The sequence below is a fragment of the Podarcis gaigeae genome, assembly GCF_964106915.1.
Source record: "Podarcis gaigeae genome assembly, chromosome: 12".
NCBI lineage: Eukaryota > Metazoa > Chordata > Lepidosauria > Squamata > Lacertidae > Podarcis > Podarcis gaigeae.
Genome location: NC_139688.1, coordinates 5,426,900 through 5,449,643, shown reverse-complemented (window position 1 = coordinate 5,449,643; position 22,744 = coordinate 5,426,900). Strand labels below are relative to the sequence as shown.

General features: G+C 45.9%; 1 protein-coding gene across 1 annotated transcript in view; it reads left to right on the top strand.

Annotated features, from left to right (window-relative positions):
- PTH1R (parathyroid hormone 1 receptor) overlaps positions 1–22,744 on the top strand; it is a 129,848-nt gene that overhangs the window by 95,150 nt on the left and 11,954 nt on the right. Inside the window, exons 4-9 of the mRNA XM_083704198.1 lie at positions 1,030–1,148; positions 5,922–6,016; positions 7,253–7,439; positions 12,678–12,831; positions 18,157–18,217; positions 18,834–18,900. Coding sequence (XP_083560324.1) covers positions 1,030–1,148; positions 5,922–6,016; positions 7,253–7,439; positions 12,678–12,831; positions 18,157–18,217; positions 18,834–18,900 — 683 coding nt within the window. The remainder of the gene's footprint in view (positions 1–1,029; positions 1,149–5,921; positions 6,017–7,252; positions 7,440–12,677; positions 12,832–18,156; positions 18,218–18,833; positions 18,901–22,744) is intronic.

Sequence of the window (22,744 nt, the reverse complement as noted above, 5' to 3'; positions counted from 1 at the left end):
CCCCCCCCCTTTTCCTAAGCCCTAAGCCGCTTATCAGCTGATCCGCTGATAAGCCGCTTATCAGCTGATCCGCTAAAAGCCACTAAACCACTAATAGCGCTAATCCGCTAAGCTGTCAATGGGCTTGCTTCGCAAGACGAAAAAACCGCTATACGAAGAGCCTCACGGAACGGATTAATTTCGTCTTGCGAGGCACCACTGTATTAGCGAAAAATAACATTCAGGGGAAACGGCTTTTTGCAGAAACCTGCCTGCAAAAATATATGTAATAAGAGAAAGTTGCGCTAAAATGCTGAAGAGGGTGTGCTAAAAAGGTACCGTATTTTTCGCGCCATAAGACGCACCAGACCATAAGACGTACCTAGTTTTTAGAGGGGGGAATGCAAGGAAAAAAATATTCTTTAAAGGGAGCGCTGAGCAGAGCCTGTATGAATCCCAGGCTCTGCTCAGCACTCCCTTTCACGAGCCGCGTGGAGCGTGTGTGCGGGGCTTGCAGGCTTTTCCCCATGGAGGGAGAAGGGCAGCCCGTCACTGACGGTTTGTCCTTCTCCCTCCTCGGGGAAAAGCCCCCAAGAGCCGCGCTCCCTTTAAAGAGCCCTTGGGGGCTTTTGCAGGAGGTGAAGGCTTCCCGTGCGCAGCAATTCCTCTTGCTGTTCTGGCTTCTGGCTTAGCCACGCCGCCTGAATTCGCTCCATAAGATGCACACACATTTCCCCTTACTTTCTAGGACGGAAAAGGAGCGTCTTATAGAGCGAAAAATATGGTATCTGTGCACAAAAATGCATTTATTAATGAAAAACAATGTGCAGAAATACTTTCAGGGGAAAGTATTCCCCTGCCTGCAAAAATATGTGGAATAAGAGAAATTTGCGCTGCTAAGATGCTGAGCAGGGTGGGGAGAATCACAAACAGAGAACAGAACTGAAGATGGGAAAGCCGAGAAATGGGGAGAAACGGAGATCGAGATTCGCCCATCCCGAACTACTGCCTCGCCTCGCCTGAACTCTTGCTTCTTCTCTTCCTTGCTAGGCCATGCCTATCGACGGTGTGACTTGAACGGGAGCTGGGCTCTGGTGCCCAGCAACAACCGCACTTGGGCCAACTACAGCGAGTGTGCCAAGTTCCTCACCATCAACACCACAGAAAGGGTGAGCTGGTTTCATTAACCCCACAAAGAAACATTTCCGTCAGGCGGGGTTGCCTGCACTTATTATTGTTGTTGTTTAGTCATTTGGTTGTGTCCAACTCTTCGTGACCCCCTGGACCAGAGCACGCCAGGCACTTCTGTCTTCCACTGCCTCCCGCAGTTTGGCCAAACTCATGTTTGTAGCTTCGAGAACACTGTCCCACCATCTCGTCCTCTGTCGTCCCCTTCTCCTTGTGCCCTCCATCTTTCCCAACATCAGGGTCTTTTCCAGGGAGTCTTCTCTTCTCATGAGGTGGCCAAAGTCTTGGAGCCTCAGCTTCAGGATCTGCACTCAGGGCTGATTTCCTTCAGAATGGATAGGTTTGATCTTCTTGCAGTCCATGGGACCCCTCAAGAGTCTCCTCCAGCACCAGAATTCAAAAGCATCCATTCTTCGGCAATCAGCCTTCTTTATGGTCCGGCTCTCACTTCCATACATCACTACTGGGAAAACCATAGCTTTTACTATACGGACCTTTGTTGGCAAGGTGATGTCTCTGCTTTTTAAGGTGCTGTCTAGGTTTGTCATTGCTTTTCTCCCAAGAAGCAGGCGTCTTTTAATTTCGTGGCTGCTGTCACCATCTGCAGTGATCATGGAGCCCAAGAAAATAAAATCTCTCACTGCCTCCATTTCTTCCCCTTCTATTTGCCAGGAGGTGATGGGACCAGTTCCACAAACTACAGCTCCCAGAATTCTTTGGGGCAAGCCAGGACTCTTTCAAGCTGCATCGTAGAGCTTTAAATATGTGGTCCATGAATGTGGCCTTTCAGGGAGCAGAGAGCAGCAGGCTGGTGCAGCCGAGATACCTGACTTCCCGGTGGGAACCCTGCGCATGGGGGGGGGGAGGCACCATTTTGCTGCGTCCATGCCCACTGGCTGAATTCAACCGCAGCTATTGCCTCTCGTGTTTATTTAGCTTCTGAATAGATTACGTTTGGCAAGCACACATTTCCAGCGGTGAAAACGGCCAGGAAAACATTCCCAGGTCCTGGGGATTCTGATGTAATAGGGCTGAGGTTTGCATTCCGGAGCTGCTCTCTCCAAAGGCAGATCGAAAACCAGAGATGTCATTTCAAAAGCTCTCTGGTTTCGCCTGCCTTACTGAAACTTGCAAGGGGAAAGGGATGAGGGTTTTTTGCAGCAAGGAGAGGGAAAAGGCATAGCTGTCAACTGTCCCTTATTTGGCGGGAAAGTCCCTTATCCGAGCGCCGTGTCCCGCTGCTGTCCCTTATTGATGATGTCCCTTAAATTTCCCGGGTTTCAAAGGAAGCAGCTCCTCTCCCTCCCTCCGTGCCAGTCAGGGAGGAGGGAGGCTCCAACTGGGTTGCTTGGCTGCGTTGCTCACCCAATAAGGAGTCTAAGAACGACTGGGGGGGGTGGAGCTTGCATGCCTTGTGCCAATCAAATCAACCGTGTTGCCTGGGGACCCGCCTTTGCTCAGCGCTTCCCAGCGGAGAGGTGACGGTGGTTTTCCTTGCTGCATCCCCTTTGCCGGGTTGCTGCGCTGTGGGAACCACTGCTTGAGGCTTCGTTTGGCTGCTGGCTGGGCTTTCTGCCTTTGGCTCGGAGGAGCTCAGAAGTTGAACATACCTGTGTTCGAAAATCCCTTCTTTTGGCTGCTGATCCCTTATTTTCAAGGCTGCTGGTCCCTTATTTTCAAATCTGTAAGTTGACAGCTATGGAAAAGGTCTCACGAAGGGTGGAAAGATCTGGGCTTAAGATCAGCCACGGGTTTTCTGAACGTCCTATTGGAGAAAGGGGTGTTATTGTTTGCTCGTTTCTTTACGGCATTTATATACATTTTCATGAATAAATATGTAAAACCAATAAAAATCATTTATGGGGAAAAATAAAAAATATATTTGCGGGCCCCGAGTTCATAAAATCTCAAAGCATTCCCCAACATAAAAGCATGCAACCAAAACCAGAAAAGCAATGAGATGAGAGTTTAAACCTGTTTTCAGTCTATCAGAATGTTAAATTATTTTTTAAAATTAATTTTAGAAAACCTTTATTAATTTTCAAACATAGACAAATATTCACAACATATAATACAAAAGACGATACAAATGAATAAAAACAATAAAGTAAGAAAAGTTAGAAAAACAAACATAAACAAAAACAATATATTACACTTACATAACAAATTAAAATATGTAACTTCCAATAATTCTCATTATACTACTTACGTTATCTGTATGCAGATTCATATTATTTTATTTTGTATATAGATATATAATCCACTATTACATTTTGAATAATTCTTAGTTATCAGTATTTCTGCAAGTATCTTATTGTTCGTACAGTACATTTTCAATTAAATATTGTTTGTAATTAATTAATGACAACTATCTTTTTCTGAAAGTTATTTTCTTATGACCAAGTGTAGACTTTGTGAACTAAATCAATTTGTATAGTCTGTTGGAAGCCGCCCAGAGTGGCTGGGGCAAGCCAGCGAGATGTGCGGGGTACACAAAAAACAAATTATTAATAATAATAATATAAATGATAAATAAAACCAGATCTCACTTAACTATTGTGGGAAGATGTATTCTTAACTGCCTACATTGGTCTGGCAGAAAAAGAAAAGTTTTTGGCAGGCGTTTTTGAAAAGCTGGCCCACTGAATCTCTAGTGGCAGAGAATTCGCACAGGACTCGGCTGATGACACGAAAGGCTCAGTTTCTCATTGTTGTCAAACGAGCCTCGCCAACTCAGGGAATGACCAGCAATGCACCTTCAGATAATCTCAGTGATCAAGCTGGGATAGAAGGGTTCAGGCGAACCCTGATATAACCTGGACCTAAGTTGTTCAGGACTCTGTAAATTAATATGTTGAGCCCCACAAAGAGTTTATTGCAGTAATCCAGCCTTGAGGCTATCAGTGCCTGCCCAAGCTGGCTTAAGTCTCCAGACAATCATTGAGCATACATCTTTCATTACAGTGGTACCTTGGTTCTCAAACTTAATCCGTTCCGGAAGTCCGTTCCAAAACCAAAGCGTTCCAAAACCAAGGCATGCTTTCCCATAGAAAGCAATGCGAAACGGATTAATCCGTTCCAGACTTTTAAAAACAACCCCTAAAACAGGAATTTAACATGAATTTTGCTATATAACGAGACCATTGATCCATAAAATGAAAGCAATAATCATTGCACTGTACTATAAAATAAATAAGACCATAGATGATAAAAATGAAAATTAATCTTTTTTTCTTACCTGCATTGATGATAGTCCTTGTTCGGATGGGGGGCTTTTATCCATTTCCGCAGTCACATAATCAAGCAAGAACTGAACTGGGTTCCACAGAGTCACAAAAACAAATTAACCGAAAAAGCCACAAAAACGCAAAATGAACAGCAAAAACAAAAGCGCCAAACTTAATCCATTCTGGAAGTCTGTTTGACTTCCAAAATCTTCAAAAACCAAGGGACAGCTTCTGATTGGTGCAGGCGCCCCAGAAACTGTAGCCAACAGCCATATCAGACGTTCAGCTTCCCAAAAACATTTGAAAACCAAAACGCTTCTTCCAGGTTTTCGGCATTTGAAAACCGAGGCGTTGGAGTACCAAGGCGTTTGAGAACCAAGGTACCACTGTCTTTTCCTGAAGCTTATAAACAGAGTGTAGATTATATTTATGGAGCATTTGCTCTGATTTGCTTGCAGAGAAGTTGTGCAACAATGAGGATTCATCTTGCATTCTCCCCGATTGGCTTCTGTGGTGTTTACACTTTCCCCCTGTTCATCATTTATTCATCCCACATTTTTCAATGCATTTCCCTGTCACATTCCCAACCACAAAAAGCCCACTGTTGTTCTTCCAATGGGTACGCTGGGCTGGAGAGGCAGACAGCTTTAATCCACGTTAATTGCACCAGCCTAAAGAGCCTTGAAACCCTTTCTGCAAAATACGCAGCAGCCTGGAGGCAGTTTTTCAAGCAGCATTAAAACAATAGAAACCCACTTTTAAATACATCTCTCTCTCTCTCCACATAATTGATCTCAGCTGCTTAGGGAGACAATAACTGCAAAGTAGAATAAAAAGGTCGGAAGTAAAGCAATCCAGTTACAAAACCGAAAATGGCAGCAGGTCAAAGCCCATTTTTAGTAAAATGCTGGTGGGAAGAAACATGTTTTCAATGTTGGTTTCAACCGTGGTGTAAGTGGACCCTTGCATAATTCCTTTGGAGGAGTGTTCCAGAGATACGGGGCCACCACTAGATAGGCCTTGTCTCTTGTGTCCAACAGTCTGCTTCTTTCTAAAAACCTGTTTGATCAGATTGTTGTTGTTGTTGTTTAGTCGTTTAGTCGTGTCCAACTCTTTGTGACCCCCTGGACCAGAGCACGCCAAGCCCTCCTGTCTTCTACTGCCTCCCGCAGTTTGGTCAAACTCATGCTGGTAGCTTTGAGAACACTTATCCAACCATCTTGTCCTCTGTTGTCCCCTTCTCCTTGTGCCCTCCATCTTTCCCAACATCAGGGTCTTCTCCAGGGAGTCTTCTCTTCTCATGAGGTGGCCAAAGGATTGGAGCCTCAGCTTCAGGATCTGTCCTTCCAGTGAGCACTCAGGGCTGATTTCCTTCAGAATGGATCAGTTTGATCTTCTTGCACCAATGGTCTGACTCTGTATAAAACTGTTCCCTGTGTTCCTTCACAGAGAAACAAAATTAATGGCAGTTTCTCAATGCAATTCCCTTAACATTCTCTTTCTCCCCTTACTTTGTGTTTGCTTCAGGAAGTCTTCGATCGCCTTTATTTGATCTATACTGTCGGATATTCCATCTCTCTGGGGTCCCTAACCATCGCTGTCCTTATCCTAGGATACTTCAGGTAAGTAGCTGCAACTTCTTGTCTGCACCGCCAAATGCAATGTGTGCAACCAAATAATTAAACCCCTGTGTTGCGAACAATTATCAGTAATATCCAAGGCAACACGATGACCAAGTACAGCAATGCAATATCAGTATAAACTCTTTATATAATCTATACGGAACGTTGAACAATATGAAAAACCCAATAAACAGAATCTCATAAATCTCTGAAAGTAAGTCTTATAAGTCTCTGGAAGTCTTTGTGGACTATGCAAGTCTCTGAAAGAAGCAATGGGTCAGATTCTGATGAAAACAAGCCATAAAGCTTTGTTTTATGACGTCCAACACTGCCGAAGTGGTCCACAAACAGATGTAGTGAACAGCGATTCCGGATATACCCACTGTTTCGTAGAATTCTTCTTCAGCACAGCAGAAGGACACAAAAATGCTTCATCAACCCATCTATATGGTGAATGGAATTGTATATCAACAACAACAACCACAATCTTTATTACGGTCCAGAGACCCAACAAATAGTTACAAAGCAATACACAATTCATACAGCCTACCTCCAGGTTAAACAAGCATTTTGTTCAGAATATAGGGATCATTGGTTCTTGCAACCACCGATAAAAACTTGGCCACTGCTAATGTTCTAGCATTTGTCCGGTCTTCCAATAGGAACCTGACATAGTGAGCCTCTGATTTTCCCGGGAAAGGTACCAGCAAGGGTAATATCAGTTCAGCCCTGGCTTGCTCATATTTTGCACAGTGCAACAAAATATGTTTTATGGAATCAATGTCTTGAGCACACGAGCAAAGTCTGTCCTGGTAGGGAACTCCTCTCAACCTGCCATCCAGCACTGCAGAAGGAAAGATGTTTGGTCTGGCTTTGGTGAATAACCTTCGATAATTTGGTACTGTCAGGTTTTTAATGTAAGCATCCTCACAGCTGTCGTCGCATACATAAATAGTCTTTTCTGTTGTTTTGGTATCTCTTCACCTGTAATTCCTATTAAAAAGGCTTCTGGTTTTGTCGCAAAAGTTACCTTAAACATTTTTTCCAACTCGTTATATATCATTTCCTAGAATGCTTTTGTTATCTTGCACTTCCACCACATATGGTAGAAAGTGCCTTCCTTTTCTTAACATTTCCAACATATATTTGTAGCAGTTCTGTACATTGTTGCTAACCTAAGAGACGGTCCATCTCCCCACAACTCATCCCTCTTCTGCCTTCTGTTTCCCACGCCAGGCGCTTGCACTGCACAAGGAATTACATCCACATGCACCTCTTTGTCTCCTACATGCTGCGAGCCATCAGCATCTTCGTGAAGGACGCCGTCCTGTACTCCGGCTCGGCGCTGGAGGAGATGGAGCGGATCTCGGAAGAGGACTTCAAGTCCATCACGGAGGCACCTCCAGCAGACAAGTCCCAGTTGGTGAGTATGAGCCCCGGGGCAGCAGCAACCCCCGATACAACACCTCTACTGGATTCGACAATTAAAACAGGGGTGGGTTAGAAAACTGGTGGGCATCACAAAATCCAAGAAGAGGAGGGGAGAGACTTCATCAGGCAAGGCCTCCTTCCCCCTGCCTTGCCCCACCCTCTGGCCCTGGGACTCCTCATAAGGAAGCTGTGCCTGGAGGAAGAACTGTGAGGAGAGGAAAGAGACTTTGTCAGGCAAGGCTTCCTCCCCCCTGCCTTGCTCCGCCCTCTAGTCTCTGCTTCTCAATTTGTATTGTATTATTTTATGTATTGTGGCTTGCCGTTGTTTTATTGATTATAGTTTAGAAATTATTTATTGGAACTGTTGAGTGGATTTCTGTTTAACTTTTATATGTTGATATTATTACTTTATAGTTTATGCGGCCTAGGACCCACATACCTACAGGACCGCCTTTCCTGGTATGCCCCGCGGAGGACCTTAAGGTCCACAAATGACAACATTTTGGAGGTCCCAGGTCGCAAGGTGGTTAGTTTGGTCTCAACTAGGGCCAGGGCCTTTTCAGTACTGGCCCCGACTTGGTGGAACGCTCTGTCACAAGAGACCAGGGCTCTGCGGGACTTGACATCTTTCCGCAGGGCCTGCAAGACAGAGCTGTTCCGCCTGGCCTTTGGTTTGGACTCAGTCTGACCCTTATCTTTCCCTCCCCTTATGGTCTTGATCTATGGGCAACTTTTAAAATGAGGCTGAATTTTAAATTGCATTTTAACCAGTATTTTAAATTGGGGTTTGTTTTTCCCCCTATTACAATTTTACTGTAATTTTACTGGTGTTAGTCGCCCTGATCCCGGCTCTGGCTGGGCAGGGCTGGGTATAAATAAAATTTGTTGTTGTTGTTGTTGTTGTTGTTGTTGTTTATTATACCCTAATAATGGTTGAATGTTACTTTTTGATGTAGGTTGTTTATTTTAAAGTTTTGTATTATTATCACATTTCTGTATTGCATTAGATTGTTGTGAGATGTACATTTTTGTTTCTTCAGTTTCTAAACCGCCTTGAGTATTGCGTGTCGAGGTCCCCAGGTCCACCCCAATAACTCACACATCACACAGAAATTTTTCTTTAAGATTTTGGGCATAATTTTGGCCACAACTTTATTAAAATACAAATTTGTGAGCGGTTGCGTAGGCATTGGTTGCGACTATCTGCCCTCACCATGGGGGACAGACTGACATTCCACACGATGCGAAAGTCAGAATGGGGGAATACACTTGGGGGTTACACGGAGCAGGGAACCTACCCTCACCCCAAATGCAACCAGGAGCTCATTGCTATGGCCCGAGCCCCCTTGACAGAGTGGACAAGCAATAGTTAGCCCCTGATTCCTTTAACGGAATCCCTTGCAGCAGCAGCATTAGAGGGGCAGGCACAGCCAATCCATGCCCCTCAACCAACCAAACCATAAACCAATGGCTAACTGCAAACATTACAAGTTGTGACAATTTGCTACGCAGTCGGCAAAAACCAAATGGCCCCAGCCAATCAGCCAGATGGACAAAATTCCTACCAGGCCCCCGCTCCAAAGCAGACGACCCCATGACAGGCATAGCAAGGTCAAAGCGAACAACCCTATTCTAGGGAGGGAGGGACGGGCAATCCAATGCACGGGCGAAAAGAGGAAGCCCTAGCCTCGTGCAAGGAGTTTTACTATTTCTGGCTGTCAATCAATAAATGGCAACGTTAACTTCTTCCCAACAGCAAGGGAAGCCCCAGTCGCATCAGTGGCCAACGATCAATTAGCCCGCCCCCCAACTTTGGAGTGTCCTGGCGGCCCCCACCGCAACACGTGCTCTCCATGAATGAGGACACGCTTTGTAAAATAGAAAGACGGTATACAAATAAAAAAATTATGATTATGACCATAAGAGCATCAGAAGAGGTGGTTGCGTCAGTCCAGTGGCCCACGTAGTCCAGGATCCTGTCCTCTTTTTTATTATTACTTGATTTTATAATTAACATTTACATTCAAATAGAAAACATATGCCCGTTGTCAAAGACGCCTGCTTCTTGGGAGAAAAGCAATGACAAACCTAGACAGCATCTTAAAAAGCAGAGACATCACCTTGCCGACAAAGGTCCATATAAAACAAAAAATTCCTTCCAGTAGCACCTTAAAGACCAACTAAGTTAGTTCTAGGTATGAGCTTTCGTGTGCATGCACACGAAAGCTCATACCTAGAACTAACTTAGTTGGTCTTTAAGGTGCTACCGGAAGGAATCTTTTGTTTTGACTATGGCAGACCAACACGGCTACCTATCTGTAAAAGGTCCATATAGTTCAAGCTATCCCCATAGGGATCTGGTTGATCACAGTGACAACAGGATGCTGGAATCTTCCTGCTTATACAGGGGAAACTCGGAAAATTAGAATATCATGGAAAAGTTCGTTTATTTCAGTAATTCAACTTAAAAGGTGAAACTAATATATGAGATAGACTCATGACATGCAAAGCGAGTTATGTCAAGCCTTTATTTGTGATAATTGTGATGATCATGGCGTACAGCTGATGAAAACCCCAAATTAACAATCTCAGAAAATTAGAATATTAAATGAAATCAGCAAAAAAAGGATTGCAAATAGACCAATATTGGACTTCTGAGAAGTAGAAGCATGCATATGTACTCAGTACTTGGTTTGGGCCCCTTTTGCATCAATTACTGCCTCAATGTGGCGTGGCATGGATGCCATCAGCCTGTGGCACTGCTGAGGTGTTATGGAAGACCAGGAAGCTTCAATAGCAGCCTTCAGCTCTTCTGCATTGCTCGGTCTCAAGTCTCTCATCTTTCTCTTGGCAATGCTCCATAGATTCTCTGTGGGGTTCAGGCCAGGCGAGTTTGCTGGCCAATCAAGCACAGTAATCCCATGGGCACTGAACCAGGTTTTGGTACTTTTGGCAGTGTGGGCAGTTGCCAAAGTCTTACTCGAAAATGAAGTCAGCATCCCCATAAAGCTCATCTGTGGAAGGAAGCATGAAGTGCTCCAAAATCTCCTGGTAGACGGCTGCGTTGACCCTGGACTTAATGAAGCACAGTGGACCAACACCAGCTGATGGCATGGCTCCCCAAATCTCTTTTCTGATGAGAGCAGCTTTTGCATCTCATTTGGAAACCAAGGACCCAGAGGTTGGAGGAAGAATGGGGAGGCACGCAATGCCAGCTGCTTGAAGTCCAGTGTGAAGTTTCCACAGTCTGTGTTGAATTACTGAAATAAACGAACTTTCCCACAGTGTTCTAATTTTCCAAGTTTCACCTGTATTCCCAGTGGTTAATATCCCTTAACCACTAGATGGCACCGCTCCCCATTCCAGAGGACACACACAAACACACACACACACAGAGACAGTCTCCCTCTCTCTCTCTCTCTCTCTCTCTCTCTCTCTCTCTCTCTTATCAAGCCCCAAAATCATTTCTCTGCTTCCCTCATTCTTCCCTCATTTAATCCAAGGATCTATGTCTGGTGACATGCTATGAAATCTAACTGCTGCTCGTTCACTCCCCAAGGAGCGAGTGTCTTTGCAATCAGACATGCCACTGATAGGGATCTCCATTCAAATCACTGACAATGTTAAAAATGAAACCCAAACCGTCTGCAACAATTCCAGTCGGCCTTGAATGTGGACGTAAGAGCCGTGCAGCTAGCTCAGGCCAAAAGTGTCTAGGCCAGCAGCCTGTTCGCACATGCCTCTTCTGGGAAGTCAGCTGGTCTTCAGAGCCTTTGCTTTCTCCAACTGTGGACACAACACTTTCTTCTTCTTTGGCGATTCCTCGTAGCCGAGTAAGATTGTCTTCCATAAACACGGTTTTAACAATCAGTCCATAAGTGACTGTGGAGGCCAATTCTGGATCCACACGTCCTTCCACAGTGGGGACATTGGTTTCCGAGCTGGAGTTGATCACGGTGTGGATTTGCCAAGCATGCCTTCCTCTTAGCACGTTTCTCCCTTGCGTCCTGAGTTCGAGTGTCTTCAAAGCCCATGAAAGCTTTGTTGGTGTTTATACTACTTTTTTTAAAGATTTGCTTTGAGACAGTCTTTTGTTGACCACCAGCATTACGCTTTCCATTTTTAAGTTTGGAGTAGAGTTGTTGCTTTGGTAGACAGTCATCAGGCAGCCACACAACATGACCAGTCCAATGAAGTTGATGTTCGAGTGTCTTCAAAGCCCATGACACCTTTGGTAAAGGCTGTTCTCCAACTGGAGCACACACACGCCAGTATTTCCCAGTTGTCACTGTTTATACTACAATTTTATTTTATTTTTAGAATTGCCTTCAGACAACAGCATAGCCATCGTGGCTAGTAGCTGTCAATAGCCCTCTCTTTCATGAATTTGTCTCTCTTGAAGCCATCCAAGTTGGTGAACATCAGTGCCTACTGTAAGAGGCACGTAGTTTAGCTATGTGCTTTGTCAGGGTGGCGCTGTGTTCTAAATCACGGAGCCTCTTGGGCTTGCCGATCAGAAGGTCGGCGGTTCGAATCTCCACGACGGAGTGGGCTCCTGTTGCTCGGTCCCAGCTCCTGCCAACCTAGCAGTTCGAAAGCATGTCAAAGTGCAAGTAGATAAATAAGTATCACTGTAGCGGGAAAGTAAACAGTGTTTCCATGTCTGGTAACCCTATCTTAGCGGGGGCGGGGGGGGGTTAGTGGGGATGAACAGCAGATTCCTCAATGGTCTTGGTGATGATGCCAGTGGTGAGGTCTTCTGAAACCCAACTCTGTATAGAATAAAAGTATAATGCACAGCGAATGTCCCACGGCAATTCGTATTATGACTCAATTTCTCCAATTAAAAAATCAATTTTTAGCTAATACTTTATATCATTTCTGCTAAAACCGCATTACTTCATTCCGACATCCTTCTAACATTCCTTAATTTTGCAATGTTTCTGTAAATAAACTTTAATTTTTTTCCAATCTTCTTCCACCAACTCTTCACCTTGGTCTCGGATTCTGCCAGTCATTTCCGCCAGTTCCATATAGTCCATCACTTTCATCTGCCATTTTATATGCCTTCTTCAGGTTGGTCCAGATATATTATAAATGTCAAGTTCATGCTCATAATTGGTCCAGCTCCTAATATAATGTTGGCGGTGAGGTTGGGTCTTGCCGTTCTAAGTGTTCTGCTGTATTAACCTCCTTTCCCTCCTCCTTTCCTTTCTCTGATCTTTCTCAGGTGGGTTGCAAGGTAGCAGTGACCTTGTTTCTTTACTTCCTGGCCACCAACTACTACTGGATCCTGGTGGAAGGGCTCTACCTTCACAGCCTCATCTTCATGGCCTTCTTCTCGGAGAAGAAGTACCTTTGGGGATTCACGTTATTTGGCTGGGGTGAGTCTTGCCTCCCGTCGGCCTTACTCAACTGCTCAGAGTTTCCCAGGTGGTTTGAGAGATTACCTGGTTGAGGAGATAGATGGGGCATGTTTGTGTAGCGATGTGGATATGAGAAAATTGACTTTTAGTAACGTCGGGAAATGATTTGAGAAAAAGAAATTGGTAGTTCTTTTCCCTAGGAGAGGACAGCAGATGAGCCCTGGGTTTGGATGAGTAAGAGATGATATTTTGTTTAGTAATTATCCTTCCTCTTTTCACTCATGTCGGAATGCAAATACCGTATTTTTCACCCCATAGGGTGCACCGGTCCATAGGGCGCATCTAGGGGTTTTTTTTGGGGGGGGGGAATAAAGAAAAAAATTTATTTCACCCCCAGGTGCAGGGCTGGGGCGGGGGAAGCCCACATTTCCCCCCCCCCCCGACCTCAGCCCCCAGAACAGGCTGCTATCTGCAAGCCTAGGGAGCCCGCGGGAAGTCACGCCGGTCTCCCCGGGCTTGTGGATATCTGCCCGAAGGCTTCGGGATGCAGGCAACTCTGCAAACCAGGTTGGGGAATAGCGGGATGGCGGAGCTCCGCCTCCCTGCTGTCCCCCGAGCTTGTGGGGCTGGCAGTAGGGAGAAGCGTGCCCCAGGCTTCGGGATGCAGGCTGCTATCCGCAAGCCTTGGGAGCCCTACGGGAACTCCCGCGGAGCTCCCAAGGCTTGCGGATAGCTTCCTGAAGACTGGAGAGTGAGAGGGGTCGTGCGCACCGACCCCTCTCACTCTCCAGGCTTCAGTGAAAGCCTGCATTCGCCCCATAGGACGCACACACATTTCCCCTTCATTTTTGGAGGGGGAAAAATGCGTCCTATAGGGCGAAAAATATGGTACCTATTTCAGCAGTGAAAAGGCACCATCTGTGCACAGGTTTTCTCTAGAAGCTGTTTGGGACAAGGTTGCGTAATCTTCCAGAACAATTAGGATATCCAAGGATGCCTAGGCAAACTTGGATTGCTTTCTCCCTTTTTATGTTTCCCTCTGAACAAAGAAATCACTCTCAGACTTTTATGTAAACAAGAAAATACAGTGGTACGTCCGGTTGAGCACAGGATCCATTCCGGAGCTCTGGTCGGATCCTGAGGAATTCACAACCGGGTGTGCCTGTTCTGTGCATGTGCACAGTGCAGTAGAGCTCTTCTGCACATGCGCGCGGGGTGAAACCTGGAAAAATACTTTTGGGTTTGCCACAAGCGTAACCCAAAGGATACGCAACCAGAGGTGTGTGTATCCAGAGGTATCACTGCATAAAGTTTACTCACATTAAAAGCATTGTCAGGTTTTAAAAAATGCAGGATTGAAAATCAGGGAGGCAATAATTCTTAAAAGCGAGAAAAGTCCATAGTCCAGTTCAAAATGGAGTGTGCTGTTGGGAGGAGAGCTCCATTGCAGGTAAGAGACAGAGTGTGTAGTGACAGAAAGAAGAAGATTAAGTTTTTATTTTTCCCCTTCCTGCCACGCAAGTTTAGGAAATATGACAACATAGAGTCCCCTGTTTGTGACTATCGATCAACTATGAATTTGTGATTTGCTGCAGATCCCCCTCACATTTCCAGGACCTTTATGAGAATGAAATAAAAATGGATCTACTCTGAGTAGGGCTAACATGGGATACAACCCCAATATATGTTTCTAAATGCATTAGAAGCTGCTCTAAGGGAGTCCACCTATCGCTAACTGTGATCACTCCATGTAATCAGAATGTCTATAAGTTTCTGAGGTGATGTGGAGCTGAACACAGGGAAGCCATTTTTCAACAGTGGCAACAAACCCTCAGGAACATATCGTAATGGAAACACAATTGTGTATGGAGGGGCAACTTTGTTTGGTCATAATAGCTAAAACGGGATAGCAATGGGTAGATGTTTCATCGATAACTTTTGATGTCTTGTGGCTACCACAGCATACCTATCTGCTTGGACGGAGGCTAGAAAACAAGATTTTGGGTTTAGAATATAGTCAGTGAACGAGACGGATGTTTGCTGGGCCCTGGAATGGGGTCTCCAAGGGTACGTTGCTTGCTTTGGGCAAAAACTGGTGAAGCTTTCAAAAAAAGCAAGCTCCATCTGCATGTTTTCCTTCTCCGCTTGTATATTTTCAAATAAACCCATGTGGCAAAAAGTAAAAACAGTAAGAACACAACAGTCTCTTGTCCCAAGCAAGCTGAACTGGGCTGTGTCCTTCAGCTCAGGGCATTGGGCCGGTACAAAATTTAAGAACGGGGCCTGCATCTGTCCAGAGAGCATAAGACAAGGTCGAGGAGAGAGCCAGGCTGCCATTTTGAAACCACAAAAGCCGAGGTCCCTCTTCTGGGTTTGTCAACGTCACAAGGCAGGCTCACCTCAGCCGGATTGTGGGGTCCTGGGGGAGCCCCTCATTCTGCTTTCTCCCACCCATTCCCTTTCCCCTCTTCCTTCCGCTCACGTCAAGAGAGGGGGGGGCCCAAGGTCTGCTTGAAGTAAGCAGAGGCTGCCTCGGGTACGTCAACGCCTGGAAGAGCCGCAACCTGCAATTTTCAGAGGAGGTAGAGCTGCTGTTGAAAACAGGATGTGGTGATGAAGTGTGCGCAGTTCATTAGCTGGAACCGTTCTGTTTCCATGGAGTGGGCCTTCAGGGAAGGGAAGGGAAGGTTCTCAAAATAGCCTAAGCTCATCAAGTGCAAGGAGGGTGCGTGGCTGCGATGGTGGCCAACTCAGAGGGCTTAAAAGAGGATTAGACAAATTTGTGGGGGAGAAGGCTGTCAGTGGCTGCCAGCCAGGATGACTATGTCTGCCTCCACAGTTGCAGACCCTCCAGGTGTCCCTGTTTTCCAGGGAGAGTCCTGGATTTACAGAAGCCATCCTGGTTTCTGATTTGATCCTGGAATGTCCCGCTTTTCCTTAGGACGTCCCTCTTTTCATTGTGGAAATAATGGAGGGCATGGATAGGACGTCCCTGCTTCTGTTGAAGAAATATTGGAGGGTACGGATAGGACATCCCTGTTTTCATTGAAGAAATATTGGAGGGAATGGAATAGGATCTCCCTGTTTCCTTTGGAGAAATATTGGAGGGTATGGAATGGGACATCCCTGTTTTCATTGAAGAAATGTTGGTGGGTACATGCAGTTGGAGGCATCACTGCTTCTGAAAACCAGTTGCTGGAACCCACACAAGGAGAGCTCCCTATTTCCCTTGGAGAAATATTGGAGGGCATGGAATGGGATCTACCTGTTTCCATTGGAGAAATATTGGAGGGCATGGATAGGACGTCCCTGTTTTCACTGAAGAAATATTGGAGTGCATGGAATGGGATCTACCTGTTTCCATTGGAGAAATATTGGAGGGCATGGATAGGACGTCCCTGTTTTCATTGAAGAAATATTGGAAAGTATGGATAGGACATCCCTGTTTTCTTTGAAGTAATATTGGAGGGTATGGAATAGGATCTCCCTGTTTCCTTTGGAGAAATATTGGAGGGCATGGATAGGACGTCCCTGTTTTCATTGAAGAAATATTGGAGGGAATGGATAGGACGTCCCTGTTTTCATTGAAGAAATATTGGAGGGTATGGAATGGGACATCCCTGTTTTCATTGAAGAAATGTTGGTGGGTATATGCAGTTGGAGGCATCAATGCTTCTGAAAACCAGTTGCTGGAACCCACACAAGGAGAGCGCAAGCTCATGTTCTCCTCCCTAGTTTCCCAGAGGCATCTGGTCGACCACGGCAAGAAGAGTTTGCTGGACTAGATGGGCCATTGGTCTGATCCTGTGTGCACTTCCTAGGTTCTTAAGGGAGGGGAAGTCTTCTCAGTGGCCTTTTCGTTCTGACTGGGCATCTCTAGGATGCTGGAGGCAGAGACCCTCCTGCAGAAATAGTCGTGGTTCTTTGACCCTTGCAACCTCAGGCCACTGCCCCTCTGAGTGCGCCAATCTGGTCATTTGGCCCTTTCCATGGTTCATTACAGTTATGGAGAGGGGGGAGGCAGCTCAGGGCCTAGCAGCACCCCCCTGGCCAGCTTCAGTTGAGATGACCTGACCTTATAGGACCTGCATTGTACACACTGTGCTTATAGACTGGAGATGCACAGCGCATGCAATGTGGATGCTATAGAAGTCAATTTCGGCGGTGCCACCCGTTGAGGCTTTGTGAAAAGGGCAGTGCATTGGGGGGGGGCTGATCTATTATTATTATTATTATTATTATTATTATTATTATTATTATTTCTTTATTTTTTACCAACAACCAAAACCCAACAGTGAAACCCCCCCAGGCAGCTGATACATTGGGTATACATAATCAATAATAACATATTCAAATTGACCATATGTACAATTCCATATACAGTGGTACCTCGGGTTCCATATGCCTCAGGTTACATACGCTTCAGGTAACATACACTTCAGGTTACATATGCTTCAGGTCACAGACTCCGCTAACCCAGAAATATTACCTTGGGTTAAGAACTTTGCTTCAGAATGAGAACAGAAATCGTGTGGCGGCAGCGGGAGGCCCCATTAGCTAAAGTGGTGTTTCAGGTTAAGAACAGTTTCAGGTTAAGAACGGACCTCTGGAACGAATTAAGTACTTAACCCGAGGTACCACTGTACATTAACACTCCTCGCTCCACAAGGTTTATTTAACTTTTAACATTTTCATGGAGAATGTAAAAATACATTTGTGCCCATGAACACCGCTCTTTACAGTGTAAGCAGCAGCAAACGGAAATCCTCCAGGTCTCTGCCCCAAGGAGCTTACACAACTAAGGGGGAGGTGTCATGTCAGCAGAGGGACAGGAAGAGCAAGGGCAACGAGGGAGAACTATGCAGTTCTGTGCTTCAGTTTTGGCTCTGAGGGTGGGTCGCTCCAGCAGTACCAGTGGTTTGCCTGGCCTGGGTGCCTGCAACCCATGCTACACCACTGGAGGAACATTTTCACCTGGCACCTGAAGATATGAAACAAAGGCGACAGGCGAACCTCCCTTGGAAGAGCATTCCCCCAATGGGGAGTCACCACAGAAAAGGCCCTGTTCTGGTGTTGCCGCCCTCTGGGCCTCTCGTGGAGGAGGCGCACAAAGGAGGGCCACAGATGAGGGTTTCAGGGTCTGGGTAGGTTCATACGGGGAGAGGCCTTCCTTTTGCTATTGCGGCCCTGAGCTGTTTAGTTCCACACAAAATGAAAACACGTCCAACTACTGAACTAGATGGACCCTATGGTCTGACTCAATATAAGACAGCTTCCTATGTTCCTGCAAAGTGACACTATAATTCCCCATTTTCACCCGCCTCCTTTCCTTTTCTCTTCCAGGGCTCCCTGTTGTGTTTGTTACATTCTGGGCGACGTTAAGGGCGACGTTTGCAGACACAGAGTAAGTCCATAAACTACTCTTTCCCTTACTTAAAGAGTCCGGGGTTCTATCCCAGCTCTTCTGCCTGGACACTGAGGTCCAGCGCCGAGGGCCTTCTGGCGGTTCCCTCACTGCGAGAAGCCAAGTTACAGGAAACCAGGCAGAGGGCCTTCTCGGTGGTGGCGCCCGCCCTGTGGAACACCCTCCCAGCAGATGTCAAAGAGAACAACAACTACCAGCTTTTAGAAGACATCTAAAGGCAGCCCTGTTTAGGGAAGCTTTTAATCTGTGGCATTTTAATGTATTTTTAATCATATATTCAACACAAAAAAACAGTTGTTGATGAAGGGCAGCTGGACATATATAGGGCCCCATTACCTTCAGTAGCTCAGGGCCTCATCAAACCTAAATCCGGCCCTGGGGCCGGCTCACCCAAGAGGTAGGTAACCTCGGGCGGCAGAATCCATGGGGCAGCAGAACTCAGTGTAGATTTTTATCCCTCTCTTGTTCCTGAAGTCAATCTTCGCTCACTCCTTCTTCCCTGGCAGGGGGTGGGCAACGTTTTGTGGTTTGCCTCAGGGGCCAAAATGCCCTGACTCTCACTTTGGCCTTGACGGCATCCCTCTTTCCTCCCCAGGTGCTGGGATTTAAGCGCTGGCTACTTCAAATGGGTTATTCAGGTGCCTATCCTTATAGCTGTCATGGTAAGTCGAGAAGACTGGGGTCGAGAGAGAAGGAGAAGGGGAGACTCTTAGTCTGGGGGGGGGGCTCAAGAGCAAACAGGGTGGGAGCAGGATGCAGCCAGGAGCAGTGTGAAAGTTGTTGTTGTTGTTGTTGTTGTTGTTGTTGTTATCATTACTTATTGAGTTTGCAAATTTCTTCTAAGCGTTCACCGTGGTTTATTAAAATGCTTATTAAAATGATGCACTTTCAAGCCAGGTACAGTGGTACCTTGGTTCTCAAATTTAATCCATTCCTGAAGTCCATTCCGAAACCAAAGCGTTCCAAAACCAAGGCGCGCTTTCCCATAGAAATTTTGCAATGCAAAATGGATTAATCCGTTCCAGACTTTTAAAAACAAACCCCAAAACAGCAATTTGACATGAATTTTAGTATCTAACGAGACCATCGATCCATAAAATGAAAGCAAGAATCAATGTACTGTTGTTGTTGTTTAGCCGTTTAGTCGTGTCCGACTCTTCGTGACCCCCTGGACCAGAGCACGCCAGGCACTCCTGTCTTCCACTGCCTCCCGCAGTTTGGTCAAACTCATGCTGGTAGCTTCGAGAACACTGTCCCACCATCTCGTCCTCTGTCGTCCCCTTCTCCTTGCGCCCTCCATCTTTCCCAACATCAGGGAGTCTTCTCTTCTCATGAGGTGGCCAAAGTCTTGGAGCCTCAGGATCTATCCTTCCAGTGAGCACTCAGGGCTGATTTCCTTCAGAATGGATCGGTTGGATCTTCTTGCAGTCCATGGGACTCTCAAGAGTCTCCTCCAGCACCATAATTCAAAAGCATCCATTCTTCGGCGATCAGCCTTCTTTATGGCCCAGCTTTCACTTCCATACATCACTACTGGGAAAACCATAGCTTTAACTATACAGACCTTTGTTGGCAAGGTGATGTCTCTGCTTTTTAAGATGCTGTCTAGGTTTGTCATTGCTTTACCCATGGACTAGAGAAGCTTTATTTTCAGAAGGACCATCAGTCAGCAGCAGATGCCTCCCATTCCCAGCTGCCTGTTAGCCAAAAGGCTTTGCACCTGGGACCAGAGCAATATTCCCCCTCTCCAATGACCTCCAGCCCTCTCTCCTCTCGTGAGCCTGTTCTGTCTGTCTGTCTGTCTGTCTGTCTGTCTGTCTGTCTGTCTCTCACCCGCTCCAGATTGGACAGAAGCCCCGACAGCAAAAGTGCATCTAAGAACATCTGCGCTAACTGCAATCTGAACATCTTGCACTCATTTCCGTAATGTATTCCGAGTGCAGAACAGTGGATCTCTCTCTCTCTCTCTCTCTCTCACTCTCTCTCTCTCTCTTTCTCTCTTTCCTTCTTTCTTTCTTTCTCACTCCGAGGAAGCCTTTTCGGCTTCGGCACAGAGAAACCTCAGCCGCGGTTTTCTCTGCTCTACTGCAAAAGAATTCTCCCTCTTTCCCTCCCTTCCTCACCCCGGGGCACCCCGAAAACAAAAGGAAACAAAACAAAACTTGACAGGAAAGAGGGGTCACGGCAGGTTTGCAAATGTGAGTAAACGCTGTTTCTGACAGATGAATCCTAGATAAGTCCGGGAAATTCTAGACCTATAACAGCCCTAAGTCAAGGCTACCAAAGAGTCTAAACACTAGGTGGACCACAGCTCAAACACTGAATAGGAACATTTGCAAAAATGGTCCACTGCTCTGGGATTTTCTCTGAAGAACATCAACCCTTCATCCCATCTAAATCATTGTCTTCTCTTCTTCTTTTTTTCCTTTTCTTTTTTTTTAAAGAAAATCTTCATTATTTTTCACATAGACAAATATACATGAGTTACATAACATATAAAACAGAAAACAATACAAATGAATAGAAACAATAAATTAAGAAAAGATAAAGGAGCAAACATTAAAAAGTACAATCTATTACACTTACATGACAAATTAAAATATGTAACTTCCAATAGTTCTCATTATACTACTTGTGTTATCTGTATTCTTTGCACAGAATCCTATTATTCTGTCTTATACATGTATATACGATCCACTAATATATTTTATATCATTCTTGGTTAACAGTATCGCTCTCTTTCTGCAAGTATCTTATTATTCGTACAATACATTTTTAAGTATTCCTTAAATATTTTCCATTCCCTATATATCTTCTGGTTTGACACTCCTCTAATTTTTCCAGTTAGTTTTGCTAGTTACAGGTATTCTATCATGAGAGTTTGCCACTATATAATCGTTGGTAAGATTTCATTCTTCCAGTTTCTTGCCACTATTATTCTGGCTGCCGCGATTGAGTAAATCATTGTCTTCTCTTCATTGGACCATAAACTGGAAAGGCTTGTGGGCCCTGGCACTTCGCCGCACTCATCCTGCCAGATTCCTCAGTTGTCGTCCCGTCTCTTCCACCCTGCCTAGATTTCGAAGCATCCTTGTGTGGTCCGGGCTGTTGGCACCTCCTCGCGCCAAGGAAAAACCAGCCCAGTGATTTCCAGCAAGGAAACGGACCGATGAAGAAAGTCAGAACATAAGAAAGGCCTGCAGGATCAGGCCAGTGGCCTGTCTTGTCCAGCACCCTGTTCTCACAGTGGCTAACCACCAAGTGCTTGGGGGGAATGCACAAGCAGGATTCGAACACAAGAGCCCTCTCCCCTCCTGTGGTTTCTGGAAGCTAGTATTAAGAAGCATTGTATGGCGAGTTCGCAACCCCTTCCAGTGGAAATAATGACACAATTATTAAGGTCAATGGGTTAAATAAGGCCACAACTTTGTTGGTTACAGGCGATGGTCCTAACCGACCCTATCCAACTTCAGCCCATTTGCTTGAAGTCCAGAAAGGGTTAACCACCAGTAGGGGGAGTTAAAAGACCCCGGCTTCTTCAGAGAAAAGCAATGACAAACCTAGACAGCATCTTAAAAAGCAGAGACATCACCTTGCCAACAAAGGTCTGTATAGTTCAAGCTCTGGTTTTCCCAGTAGTGATGTATGGAAGTGAGAGCTGAACCATCAAGAAGGCTGATCGCCGAAGAATGGATGCTTTTGAATTCTGGTGCTGGAGGAGACTCTTGAGAGTCCCATGGACTGCAAGAAGATCCAACCTCTCCATTCTGAAGGAAATCAGCCCTGAGTGCTCACTGGAAGGACAGATCCTGAAGCTGAGACTCCAATACTTTGGCCACCTCATGAGAAGACTCGACTCCCTGGAGAAGACCCTGATGTTGGGAAAGATGGAGGGCACAAGGAGAAGGGGACGACAGAGGACGAGATGGTGGGACAGTGTTCTCAAAGCTACCAGCGTGAGTTTGACCAAACTGCGGGAGGCAGTGGAAGACAGGAGGGCCTGGCGTGCTCTGGTCCAGGGGGTCACGAAGAGTCGGACACAACTAAACGACTAAACAACAACAACAACAGGGGAAGTCCTGCTGATGTACATCAACTAGGAACTCCCCCAGGGTCACCAATAGGGGACGTGCCTTAGGCCCTCACCTCCCCAGGCTTCAGACAAGGCCACGCCCCCCAGAATGCTTTAACGGAATATCCTTCAATATGTGGGGCAGGTGATGGCGCTCCCTCCCCTCTTTCCATCTACAGAGCAATACCAATGCCTAACCGCCAATACCCAGAAAGTTGTGACGATTTGCTACGAGGTAGGCAAAAACCAAGTGGCTGGTGCCAATTTGCCAAGTGGAAAAAATTCCTACCAGGCCCCTCAATGGCGACCAACCGAGGTCCATAGCAAGGTCAAGGAATGAAAACCTTATAGGGCAGAAGGGTGGGGAAAGCAGGAACAGCTGGCGGGCAGCAAAGAGGGAGATCCCCGGTCACATCCTGCCTTAAATAGGGCAG